This window comes from Mustela putorius, unplaced genomic scaffold (genome assembly GCF_011764305.1).
Source record: "Mustela putorius furo isolate JIRA1106 unplaced genomic scaffold, ASM1176430v1.1 tig00003901_pilon_pilon_pilon, whole genome shotgun sequence".
Taxonomy (NCBI): Eukaryota; Metazoa; Chordata; class Mammalia; order Carnivora; family Mustelidae; genus Mustela; species Mustela putorius.
In genome coordinates this window covers 11,356,173-11,369,746 of record NW_025422049.1, presented here as the reverse complement: position 1 = coordinate 11,369,746, position 13,574 = coordinate 11,356,173, and the positions used below count along the sequence as shown (strand labels likewise).

The 13,574-nt window shown below is 40.7% G+C and overlaps 1 protein-coding gene across 2 annotated transcripts in view; it reads left to right on the top strand.

Moving 5' to 3' along the window:
* PLS3 (plastin 3) overlaps nucleotides 1-13,574 on the top strand; it is an 83,674-nt gene that overhangs the window by 59,665 nt on the left and 10,435 nt on the right. For both annotated transcript variants that reach the window (XM_004777538.3, XM_045068236.1), the window contains 5 exons: nucleotides 5,322-5,451; nucleotides 5,946-6,078; nucleotides 8,047-8,128; nucleotides 9,222-9,387; nucleotides 11,918-12,060. In XM_004777538.3, coding sequence (XP_004777595.1) covers nucleotides 5,322-5,451; nucleotides 5,946-6,078; nucleotides 8,047-8,128; nucleotides 9,222-9,387; nucleotides 11,918-12,060 — 654 coding nt within the window. The remainder of the gene's footprint in view (nucleotides 1-5,321; nucleotides 5,452-5,945; nucleotides 6,079-8,046; nucleotides 8,129-9,221; nucleotides 9,388-11,917; nucleotides 12,061-13,574) is intronic.

The window sequence follows — 13,574 nt, the reverse complement described above, 5'->3', positions numbered from 1 at the left end:
TTGTCGGCTTCTTTTGAAATACTGATTTCCTACCCACTGTTTTTTGTCTTCAGTTATTGCCAAAGCCTTTTGTTTTGAATTCTGTGTTCAATAGTAAGTTGCAATTGACTTGCAGTATGAGCACTTGCATGTCTCTGATGTGAACGTGCTCCCCTTGGAACTGCATGTTGAGTTGTGAATTTAAAGCAGCTTAGAGCAGTAGTTAACTATGATGGGTTAATTTTTGAGATAATTTACTGCCCAGAATTTTAATCTGCTAGAAAGAATGGACCTAAATCGTGAAGATCTGCAGTGTGGCTAGTATTATTAAGGACAAAATTGTGAAAGCGTCTTTGAGAAAAATGATCTTAGGGAAATACTTAATTTTGTAGGTCTTGAAATGTTGCAGGTTCTTCCATCCGAGCTGTCGGAGGCTTTTAAGGGAGAAGGTTTGATTCCCCTAGTATATTCTTAAAAAGTAAATGACGTGCATACTAATTTTGGCATCGCTAGGAATTTTTAGAAAATATTAATGAGGACATTTCAGGTTAAAATGTACATTTCTTTCTAATTGGAAGGAATCAGTATATTTAAACTCTTCCACTTTTTTTAAGATTTTATTTATTTATTTGACAGAGATCACAAGTAGGCAGAGAGAGAGAGGAGGAAGCAGGCTCCCTGCTAAGCAGAGAGCCCTATATGGGGCTCCACCCCAGGACCCTGGGATCATGACCTGAGCCGAAGGCAGAGGCTTTAACCCACTGAGCCACCCAGGCGCCCCAGTATACTCTTTCATTTTTCAAATCAAAAATAAAAGCTTGGAGTCCTGAACAAAGGAAGTGGCTTCCCCAACATTACACATAGGACTAGTAGCTTTTTCCAGTTACTTCCCTTCTGTTCAAGACATCTGAAATGTGAAGGACAGTAAAATAACCTGCCTGAAATTTCAGAATGATACCGCCATGACCGGACTGAAAAACGGGTGTCTGAGCAAATGTCCGTCCGCTTCCATCTGCTTTGTCACTGATGAGACATCTTAGAAATTGTCAAAAATATGGGTAGATTTTCGTCATCTGTAAAAAAGCAAGCGAGTTATTCCTATCAGGTGTTAACATAAGGAAGTAGAAATAAACGTGTTCTTACATCTTGGGGTTTTTTATTTAAATTGCTGCATAAGAGGTGTTAATTGCAAAGCGGCCTACAGACAAAATCAGTTTATGTTAATTTTGGAGACGAATATATATAGGGCAGAAAAGAGTCCCTAAGTTATTATGTACACTTCAAATGTTAGTTAAATTTAATACCAGGATTTTGTTTCTTCTAAGTCTCTCAAAACGACATTACTGGATTTTTATACCTACAAGGTAATGGTGGGGTTTTTTGGGTTTTTTGTTGTTGTTGTTGTTGTTTTACCTGTATCTTTAAAAAGACTGGTATGGCCCTTCCTTTCAGCAGAGATGTCTGCATTAAACTCTTGTTTTCACAGTGAGAAATTTGCTCTTGCATGATGGCACTAAGTTGTTGACCAGCCCTAGGACTTTTGCTAATAGCACCAATCTCATCAGATGAAATCGCTTCATATAAGTAAAGTGCTTAGAACAGTGCCCGGCATATAGCAAACGCTATGTAGATGTCAACTGTTGGGGGTACTGATTTCTGTTCTGTTTTGTAAAGCAGTGTTCTTTTCCTATTATTACTAAGCTCAGGCCTACAACAGATTCCAAAAAAAAGAAAAGAAAAAATTCAAGTGTACTACTTTGGAAACACTTTGGAAGCAAGCCTCAAACCCCGGAAGCCAGTCAATATTTTGCAATTCTTTCTGAAATCTTTCCTTCCTCCTAAGTCATTATGCCTCTGGATTGCTTTGTCTGGCTGCTAGTCCTGCACAGAACTAGAAAGGTGATGAAACTTTAAAAAGGAATAAGAAACATATACATATATATACTCCATTAAGGGGGGGATGCATAGAACCAGAGCTGCAGGGTCCCCAGGAGTTTGCTCACGCATGACAAAGCCAGTCCTTCCTCCTCGAGGGAAAACAGCACTAACAGTGAGCTCATTAGTATCACGACAGGCAGCTTTGAAAAAGATTCATTGAGAAGACTTCAGCACAGTAGTTGGCCTTGTGTTATCTCTGATTTCAGAGATTCTTGTTAAGCCAGGGTTTTCTACTCAAATAACTTTATCATCCGCTGGAGCAATTCTTCCCTAACCTAGAAAACAAAATGCAAGTTCTCCTGCTGTGAATCCATTGAAGAGACGTAAATCTTCAATTATCCCTTTTAATTTGCTTTTTTTTTTTTTAAATCTACGCAACAGAGGAAATTACCATGAACCCGAAAGTTTGAGCTTGGCTGGAAACATTTATTTAAAAATATTTAGAAAACGAAGGTCCTATAACCTCTGTAAGGCAATTAAAAATTAACTGATTTAATTGCAACTTTGCTTTCGTTCCCAAGCATGAACTTAACTACAGTGACATAAGTAATTGCATTAGGATATTACACAGTAGACATTCTTTTTTTAACTTATTATTTGTATTGTTCCTTTTTTCCATGCTATATTTAAATTTGGATTTATTTTTTAGCTGCAGTTGTGATCATGGAAACCAACCTAATTTTTTTTATTTTTTTTTTTTTAAGATTTTATTTATTTGTTTGACAGACAGGATCACAAGTAGGTAGAGAGGCAGGCAGAGAGAGAGGAAGGGAAGCAGGCTCCCTGCCAGGCAGAGAGCCCGATGTGGGGCTAGATCCCAGGACCCTGGGATCACGACCTGAGCCGAAAGCAGAGGCTTTAACCCACTGAGCCACCCAGGTGCCCCCCAACCTAAATTTTAGAAGCAAACGATCTTGAGGCAAAAATAGGCCTAATAAAAAAATAACTTTTCATAGGTCATTTCTGAGGCAATAACATTGTGTATGCTTTTTTTTTTTTTGGTCATGCAAGTGATTTATGGTACCTCAGTCATGAGAGAAAGCACACATTTCAGATTTTAATTTACTAGACAATGTCTAAATAAAGTGGAGTTCAGAGTGGGGTGGAATAGTGAATATTGCGTTTTTACTAAGCAGATATATAATTCTCAAAGGGGAGGTATGGGAACCAAACGCATCACAGTGAAGACTGCTACATTCACTGGTCACCATTTTATCATATAATCTTGGCTCAGAAGTTAAGGTAAATGAAATGAAACGAAAGTTGGATTTAAAAAATCAGTGTGCATAAAAAGAATTTCTATCATTTAGAACTTGCCCAGAGTGCCTGAGTAGTCAGCTCTACAGTATCGATACCTAACAGGAGTCCGTATAATGGCCAGAAAGGAGGGAAAATGATTTTATTGGCTGTGTGCAATATTTAGAGTAGTCTGTGTGTGTGTATCTATAGACATAAGTAGACATAGACACACTTGCACACGTGCACACCCATTCTGAAATTCCACCTCTGACATTACAGGTAGAGCAGAGAAATCACAGCTCTGAAAATTAAGCTTGATCTTGTGGAACTTAACTACTCCCTAGTTTCCTAAATAAAAGTCCAAGGAAAGACAGGATTTTAGAAAGGCAAGAGGAAAAAGCGTGGCTTTGAGAGAGAGAGCCACCCACAACACCTTTAACAACTTTCACACCAGTTACAGAAAATCTCTCTCTCTCTGATTTGGATTAATGGATTAGTGGATTAATGACAAAAGGGTTCCCTCCTGGGAAACCTAAATAGAAAAGGCCCTCCCAGCTTTTGGACGGATGTCTTGTGCAGGACACAGGGGTTGGTCAGTGGCACATGGGGCTGGATTTCAAACTTATCCTCGTGCCTGTTCTCATAGATAAAACCTGAACTGCTACATATTGTGACCGTGGTCTATGAACTTCAAGCATGGGCTGCACCTCCTGAGATATTTGTGTGTGTGTGTGTGTGTGTGTGTGTGTGTGTGTAACTGTCAATAATGCCAAAGGCCCTTGACTCCTGTTCTGTTTGTTCAGCAACTCTTCCATTAGGGTAGTATGTTTCCTTCTGTAGGTCCACTTATGTGTTATAAACACCTTTTTAAAAAAAGATTTTACGTATTTAGAGACAGAGTAAGAGAGAGAGAGAGCACACATGTACAATGTGAGTGGCAGAGGGAGAGGAGGAAAGAATCCCAAGCAGACGATCTGATGAGCATGGAGCCCTGCACCAGGCTTGATCTCACGACGCTGAGATCATGACCTGAGCGGAAATCAAGAGTCAGATACTTAAGTGACTGAGCCACCCAGGTGTGTCTTTTAAAGAAATTTTATGAAGATGCTACATGTTTCTCTCATTTTATTGGAAGTAGCTAGTTTTTAGCCATGTGCATTGGTAGATCAGAAACAAGTTTGGGCTTAGGTGAGTTCCAGTATTTAAAAGTATATAGTTAGTCCTGGGACACCTGGGTGGCTCAGTCCGTTGGGCTTCCAACTCTGCGTTTCAGCTCAGTTCATGATCTCAGGGTCCTGGGATCCAGCCCCACCTCCGGGCTCTGCATTAAGCGGGGAGTTTACTTGAGGATTCTCTCTTCTTCTCAATCCCCACGTCCCTCCCCTCTTGTGCTCTCTCTAATAAATAGATCATTAAAAAATAGGAGATCTTTAAAAATATGTAGAGCTGTGTAGTCCTTTAGAACATCCATTCATTCAATCAGGCAGTTAGGAAAGGGTATGAAATCTGCTTTGTTACCACCTGCTTTGTACAATTAGAATGCACACATTCATTTTGTTTACCATGTTGTTCATGACGAGAAGCTAGATTTCATAAACACTCAAGACAGTTACTGAAAAGCCTCTTTTTTGTGTTTATTCTCCAAAGTTGTCTTTTTGCTGCCAACTCAACCCATTTTTTCACCTGATTACTCTGTAAATTTTGATTGAACACGCTCTTACCATTGTACCCCCAAAAGAGGTTTTTTTGGTTGAATCATTAAATTTTCGTCTTCCTTTGCATTAAGAATTGTGGTTAAAGAAGGGGGATCCTTCAGCTTTTTCTCTCCAGGGAACGAACAAAGCCTTACTTGTTGGTAGAAAATTAGCAGATTTACCTATGCCTTTGAACCACACTAGCTGGCGGCTTAAAGCGGATTCAATGCATGTGGCACTTAACATTTTTGACAAGTGTGTGCAATTGACTGTCTGGCTTCATTTTCAGTAGCAGTATTGTAGTATTTATTTAGCACCTTAAAAGCACAAGCCCAGTTTTCCATCTCCTTTTAAGACTCACTACCCATATGGGAAAATGTAGGTGAGCGGAGTCTAAAAGAAGATAGAAGGGCTTATCGTTGCACCTGATTTAAAACAAACTGTGAATTAACAACATATTTTCATTCGTAGATTTTCCAAGAGGTAAAAAGCAGCGATATTGCTAAAACCTTCCGCAAAGCAATCAACAGGAAAGAAGGGATTTGTGCTCTGGGAGGCACTTCCGAGTTGTCCAGTGAAGGAACGCAGCATTCTTACTCAGGTAATAATAGTACGACTTCCAGGTGCATCAGGGTGATGCAGTGACCTAAGGAGGGCTGCTAGAGAAACATTGCTTCCTAATTAAGAATACAGCAGAAGCCCACTGTGGTGTGTATTTAGACCTGGGACTAATACTTGCCGTAACGGCATTGTAAGTATTTATCATATGGCTTTGTTAGCTTGCAAGACATATTATATGATGTGAGCAATGATCGGCTTTATTATAGTAGAACTCTACAGGAATGTAAGTGATGTTTTTTTAAAGAATTTGGTAACTAACTTTTCTAAGGATCGGTTAACCCTGCTCATGCTCTCTGTTTTTTGCTGTTAATTTTGTACTTCATAAGAGCCATATTGTATTCAAGTATCTGGGTTTTCAAAGGGGAGAACTCATGTTTGTGACACGTTAACTTTCAGTACTATGTACAAATTATTTTAGACTTTAGAGTCAACCTAGAGTGTGAACTAATTTCTTATTATTCAACATGACTATAGAGGAAGAAAAATATGCCTTTGTTAACTGGATAAACAAAGCTTTGGAAAATGATCCTGATTGCAGACACGTAATACCCATGAACCCGAATACTGACGACCTGTTCAAAGCTGTGGGTGATGGAATTGTGCTCTGGTAAGATGTTGGTTGATTTTGTGTCCCGATTTCCAAAACAGCCTTCCACGTAATTGATATATTATTGGTTTCTGGGTGCTTGACGGCTTCAACTCGGGAAACAGAAGTGAAAGTCGTCTGGGTGTGTCTGAGAAAGTACCACCAAGATACAAATCTAAAACTCACTCATTTAGACTGGGGACTGCTTTATAAGGAAGCTGCCAGCTTCCAATTTCTGCTGAAGTACAAGCAGAACATGACAACTTTGTTGGACTTAAGTATGTCAGTGTCTACTTATTTTTAAAGTACATAGCTTCGGGGCGCCTGGGTGGCTCAGTGGGTGTTAAAGCCTCTGCCTTCAGCTCAGGTCATTATCACAGGGTTCTGGGTTCCAGCCCCACATCGGGCTCTCTGCTCAGCAGGGAGCCTGCTTCCTCCTCCTCTCTCTCTCTGCCTGCCTCTCTGCCTGCTTGTGATCTCTATCTGTCAAATAAATAAATAAAAATCTTTTTAAAAAAATAAAGTACCATAGCTTCAAAATACAAAAAAAGCTTCCTCTTCAGTTCTCACTCTCCAGTTACTTAGTTCTGAAAACTGTGTTGGTCCTTGCTGCCCCAGAGCTAGCATTATATTGGTAAAAAGGATGTAAGATGATCAACACTTTGTCCCGTTGATGATCTAAGAGCATATGCTCCGTAATCAGTCGGCCTGGGTTCATCCTCTGCCTCTGCCGCTCAGGAGCTTGTTAGACCAACCAAAATGCAGTCAGAATATTCACACCCCTTTGCATTTCACGCTGCATCTACTATGATCCCCATTAAAAACCATAAGATAATGCCATTTTGTCCATGTATAGGCACTAAAGAACTAATTCTCCCATGTGTTTTAGTACAGAGAGAGAATCACATGATGCTGTTGATTTTTTTCATTAACTTTTTCTTCTCTTTTTTCTTCTTTAACGTTTTAAAAAGCTTTTCTTTCTTTTCTTTTCTTTTCTTTATTCTTTCTTTTCTTTCAAACCCTTGTGTCGAGGGCTGACTTTCAATAGATCGCAGCGAGGGAGCTGCTCTGCTACGTAGGAGATGCTGTTGATTTGATGTTTAAATCTGACATAGGGGCACCGGGGTGGCTCAGTCCATTGAACGTCTGCCTTCGACCCAGGTCATGATCCTGGGGTCCTGGGATTGAGCCCCACATCAGTCTCCCTGCTCAGCGGGAAGCCTGCTTCTCCCTCTCCCTATGCAACGCTACCCCCGCCCCCGCTTGTGCTCTCTCTCTCTCCCAAATAATTTAAATCTTTAAAAAAAAAAAAAATCTGACATGGAAAGAAGCATGGTTTTTTTCCCTGTGTGGAATCACATATTTTGGGGCAGTATTATAAACACCTAAAATGTTAGTGTCTTCGTCCAGATTTTACCGAATGAGATTCTAACCGAAGAAATCACAGATTCTAGTCTAATTAGCAGAACATTTCTTTATCTCACGACTGGATTAGCAATACCGAATATCGTGCCTAGCTCATCATTTAGGCTCTCAATAAATATGGTGAATGAAAGAATCTCATGCTCAATAAATTGACCTCCTTGTGAATAAATGGTCATTCTTATTTGTGAATTTTACAATCGAGAAAGAGACACAATTTCCATGTGGGATTTTATCTGTTTTTAAAATGTATGCAGTAAGGGTTTTTCCAGTATCCAAGTTAGTCATTCTTACAAAATGATGGGAAAATACAAAAAATTAGAATGATAAAGTATGCCTCAATCCCCAACTCAGAAATACTCAACTACTGTAAGCATTTTGGTCTTTTTTTTTATGTGCATTTTTCACATGTATAGTTTTTTGTGTGTGATCAACATGGTAAAAGTCATATATTGCACTGATTTTTTTTTCAGATTACATGAGAGACATGTCATGTGCCTTAAAACATTTGTGAATATTTACAGGCTCTTTAAAAGTAAACCAACTCCCTGCTAATTTGTGTTTCAGTAAAATGATCAACCTTTCAGTTCCTGATACAATTGATGAAAGAGCAATCAACAAGAAGAAACTGACACCCTTCATCATTCAGGTACAAATGGATATCCCTACCCTCTTCCTGGAAATGGCCTTGTGAGATCCTATTCTGTAGCCCATCAGTTCTGCCCTTCATGTCTTCCCATTTAATTCTTCTACAACTCTTGAGTTTAGGACTATTATCCAGATTTGACAGAGGAGAGCTGGAACTCAGGCTCCTGCCTTGCCCAAGGTTAACACTGGAACTGAAGTTCAAATCCAGGACTAACTCCAAAGCCCTGTGTTCTTCTCATTACATGCTGTTTTCAAGCATGCAGAAATAAGCAAAAATATTTAAGCTCTTAATTAATTAGCATGCTTAAGCAATGGAGCATTTTTCTTTTTGTCAAGTGAGTATTACACTCTGAAATAGCAAAATTCCCTCGGGCAGCAGCACCTCTTGGGACGCAGAGATTACAATTCTAGAACTTTTTTCAGGTGCATGGATTAGACCCCTCTTTTAGACATTTTTAGAAATACAATGACTCTGGTGCCTGGGTGACTCAGTCGGTTAAACGTCTGCCTTGGGCTCAGATCCCGGGACCTGGGATAAAGGGACTCCCTGCTCAGCGGGGAGTCTGCTTCTCCCTCTCTCTCTGCTGGGCTCTTTCATGCACACACGCTCTGTCGATAGATAGATAGATAATCTTGAGGAAAAAAGTAGAAATACAGCCACTCTTGGGGCACCCGGCTGGCTCAGTTGGTAGAACATATAAGTCTTGATCTCAGGTATAGAGATTGCCTAAAAATAAAATCTTTAAAAAAGAAAAAAAAGAAATACGACCCTTAACCTGGATGGAGAGCCTGACTCTAGTCACTCAGCCTTTTCTTTTCGTGACAATGTCCATGTACTTCAAAAGAGACCAAATAAAAATACCAAGTTAACTTCCCACAGAATTCTGGAAAATACAGTAACAATAATAAAGCTGAGATTTGTTTTAGCTATGCCTTTAACACCAAAGTCTGGAGTTGGTTGTCTGGACTTTGTTTTCTGTGGATCATGTGCGGCTGAAATTAATTTCCTCATTGAGCATTATTTTCAGTAAAGGAGTAGACTCCTAAAAACTGGAAAGGTCAAGAAGCAAATGTGTACGTTGGCTCTCTTGCAGGAAAACTTAAACTTGGCCCTGAACTCTGCTTCTGCCATTGGGTGTCACGTTGTGAACATCGGTGCGGAGGATTTGCGGGCTGGGAAACCACATCTGGTTCTGGGACTGCTTTGGCAGATTATTAAGATCGGGTTGTTTGCCGACATTGAATTAAGCAGGAATGAAGGTAATGGAACACAGTCATTATTTTGAAAATTGTTTATTGGGTATTTTTCCTGGTCACACAGACTGTCGTGCTTTCACTTAATTGAGGCGATTAGATGATAACTAGAATTAAAAGAAGGTAATGCTATAGTGTTGTTGTGGAAAACAGTCTAATTACAACTTTTCGTCTTTAGTAGTAATTCACATTTGCCTGATGCTTTAGAATTCATTTTATAATAATAAAGACACAAAAGCACAGAGTTGAAGGAACTTTCCCAAGGTCCCCAGTCTGGGTATTTTTCATTTCTAATCTGGCTGCCCAACTCCCGCCCCATCTTCACTCCTGGATTTTGAGGCCTCTTCAAACTAATCTACCCCACCCTTGATGATCACGTTTTCCGAACTTCTTACAACATGGGGTTTCCTGTCACACCGTGGATTTGTAGATTCTATAAGCACACACGATACAATTGACTTGTGTCCTGGGCAATTCTACATGATCCTCTTCCTGCAAAGCTTTAACTATGAACCACCACTCCACATATTCCTATTTTATTCCAGAAATCGCCCTCTCAGTCCTTGTCACTTCTGGGAAATATCTCTTTGGGGTTCTCAGTCTTTTCAAGGTCCCCCAGAATGTCTGTCAATGGTTTTATTATTTTGCACATTGATCCATGATAAGACTTTTTTGCACTTTTGAGACTGTTGCCCTTGCCTTTGTTTCAATCTGCTCAAAGGTACCTATATTTGAACTATATTTGAACAAAGACGATTGCTCTCATTGCTGGCCTTCTTCACAGTGGTGTTTGTCTTGTTAAAGAAGCTGACGTCCAGGGACACCTGGGTGGCTCAGTCGTTAAGCATCTGCTGTCGGCTTGGGTCATGATCCCAGGGTCCTTGGATCGAGCCCCACATCGGGTTCCCTGCTCAGCAGGAAGGCTGCTTCTCCCTCTCTCACGCCCCCTGCTTGTGTTCCTCTCTCTTGCTGTGTCTCTCTCTGTCAAATAAATAAAATCTTAAAAAAAAAAAAAAAGGTCCATTCGGGAAGGCAAATACAATCACATTGGCGTGTGGAATAAATCAAATAACTTTTCTTTGACAAGGTCTCAGGTGCACAGATATCAGGCTGTTTAATCCTCTCTGGCCTCTGATGTGGTGGGGATGGGGAGCAAAAGGAAGGTCTTAGACAAGTGACCTGCTGCTTCTACCCTTGCTTAAGTCCCTCAGCATCAGAATGGCATGAGGCAGAGTCCATGAGAGATGAAATTTGCCTGATAAAGGTATCACTTAGACCTCTTCAGAAATCAGGCAGTTTCAGTCTTCTTGTTTAAGGGAAACCTCCTTTTATTTCAGGGGAGGTAATTACTGCATTAGGGACCACATGACTACTCTTGCAACCATGCCGGAAGTTCAGCTGTTCTCCGTGCAGACACCCCATGCTTCTACCTAGTACCCATAGGGAATACTTACCAGGAACCCTTGGCTTCTTCATATTCAATTCAACAACAAAAAATAACTGAACAGCTTTTACAAGTTAGGTGCTATAGAAAATGTTAAGCTAAATTATAGCCCTTTAAAAATAGATTTAACCCGGGGCGGCTGGCTGGCTCAGTTGGTGGAACGTGGGACGCTTGATCTCGGGGTCGTTGGAGCCCCATGTTGGCTGCAGAGATTATTTTTAAAAATAAAACTATGTTTAAAAATAGATTTACCCTGGGGCGCCTGGGTGGTTCAGTGGGGTAAAGCCTCTGCCTTCGGCTCAGGTCATGATCTCAGAGTCCTGGGATCAAGCCCCGCATTGGGCTGTCTGTTCAGCGGGGAGCCTGCTTCCCCCTCTCTCTCTGCCTACTTGTGATCTCTGTCAAATAAATAAATAAAATCTTTTAAAAAAATAGATTTACCCCTTCGAGAATCCATTAATTACATTTAAATATAAGTACCATAAGGTTCTATACTCCTTTAGTCAAAAGGTTAAGTATAAAGACGCCACCGTTTTAAATATCCTCCTCCAAATCTCTAATTTTAACATAATTAAACAAGGACAGTTTGGGGGTCGCTTGGGTGGCTCAGTTGGTTGTGTGACTCTGGATTTCAGCTCAGGTCAGGATCTCAGGGTTGTGAGATCAAATCCCAAGCCAGGTTTTGCACTCAGTGGGGAGTCTGCTCGTCTCTCTCCCTCTGCTTCTCTCCCTGCTCACTTTCTCTCTCTCAAATAAATAAATAAAATCTTAAAAAAAAAAAACAAGGTAAACATATGTCATAATGTAAAGTGTTTTAAAAGCTGTAACTTATTTGCCATTTGGAACATAAAGACTAATAAAATATAGTATATATTTGCTATATATTCTCATAACAGTATCTTTATCTACATCATCATATAATTATCTACGAATATATTATCTTTTATTAGAGTGACAGTACCTGAAAATGAGGAACTAGGTCAGACCAGTTATTGTCCCTCTGTTACCTAACAGAGTGTCCAAAGAACGAATGAACTTGTAATGACCATTGTCATGTAATATCTTGGTTGTGGGTTTTTTTTTCCCTTCTAGCCTTGGCTGCCTTACTTCGAGATGGTGAGACTTTGGAGGAGCTTATGAAGTTGTCTCCGGAAGAGCTTCTGCTCAGATGGGCAAACTTTCACTTGGAAAACTCAGGCTGGCAGAAAATCAACAACTTCAGTGCTGACATCAAGGTAACCATGCAAGGAACCCTCATGCCTTTGGGCATGGATACGATGGCTTGGGTGACTACCAGCCAGACAGAGGGAAAATCCTACCAGGATATTGCCAGGCCTTGTTGGCCCTTGGCGCTGATGGTAGATTTCAGGAGAGCTGAAACCTAGAAGGACTCTCCTTCTGTGGCAAATGGTCAAAGTATTATAGTCCTAACGCTTTCTGTTCTGCTCCCTGTTAAACATGGAGTACCAAAGGGTGGGCCATGACCACTCTCTTCCTAACTGCCTTTCTCAGACCTCAGGGTACCTGTTAATAAATCCTGGGAGAAAGAGAAAGGGCCCCAGGGTTCTCCTCCTTTCTTACTTGGCCTCTTTCCATCATGTGCTCCCACCGTTAGCCATTGAGTTCATGAGGGTAGTGATGAGCTCACATATGGCTGTCTCTTCTACCTCAGCCCTGTCCTATGGTCCTCCTACCAAAGCCCACTTCTAACCCCAAGACCCGCCACATAAAAGACCTTCAAACATTTCTTGTGTTACATTTTGGCGTTCACGTCTCAAAAGCAGTAAGGAAAAAACTAGCAGAGGGAGGAGACGTTGGTAGCTTCCCAAAGAGGGGGCCCAAAATTACGATAGCAAAAAAAAAAAAATTCTCATTCATTGACTCCACTCTCTCCCAAATCTGAGTGTTGGGACACAGGGAACAAATTCAAGGATCTTCAGCAGATGTCACTGACCCACGGGGCTATGAAAACTATAGTCTGTTATCTTATCGATGTGCTCAGTGGGGAGAGGGAACCTTGGGATGTTTCCATTACTGGTTTCACCAGTGACAGTTAAGGATAGCTCCCAAATGACAAAACCAGCAGGCCTTCTACCTCTTCTTTTAACTTACACAAGATGTTTGGTCGGGTATATATTTTTGCTTTATGCACGAGCTGTGTTCCTAAAAACCACTCTTAAATGGATTTTCTGTTTGGGACCTCTTTGAAAGGTACAAAAGGAAATATTGTTTAAAAATGGAGCCTGCTGTGGATCTTTTTAAAAAGCAAAGGATTGTTAGTAATGTGAAAAAGAAAGGCTTCCATTTGGTCTATACTCCAAGTGTAATTTTGCCCTGTAAAGCCCTTTCTGGGGGAGAAGACCCTGCTGGGTCTGCTCTTTTTACTCACTCTTGTCAAGGGCAGAGGATTAGATTATGAGCTGCTCATGCACCATTAGAAAGAAATTGTAAGCACAAGCGCTTTCACAACGGTAATGCACAATTACGGGAAGGCAAATCCTGTGCCTGCTCACGGCAGGATCTGGCTTTGCACTTCATGAATGGCTCTGAAGTAGATTTCACTGGCGTGATTTTCCCCTCTTTTAGAGTCATTTCCGGCATTCTGTATCCACCTCATTCAGGGAGTTTCTGAAAAATGCAGCTCCCAGAGATTCGTATTTGGTAGGTTTGGGGCTGAACCCAGTCACCTGTGTATTGAACAGCTTTCCCCCAGGTGATTATGGTGCCGGTTATCTACCGAGTTTGCTGG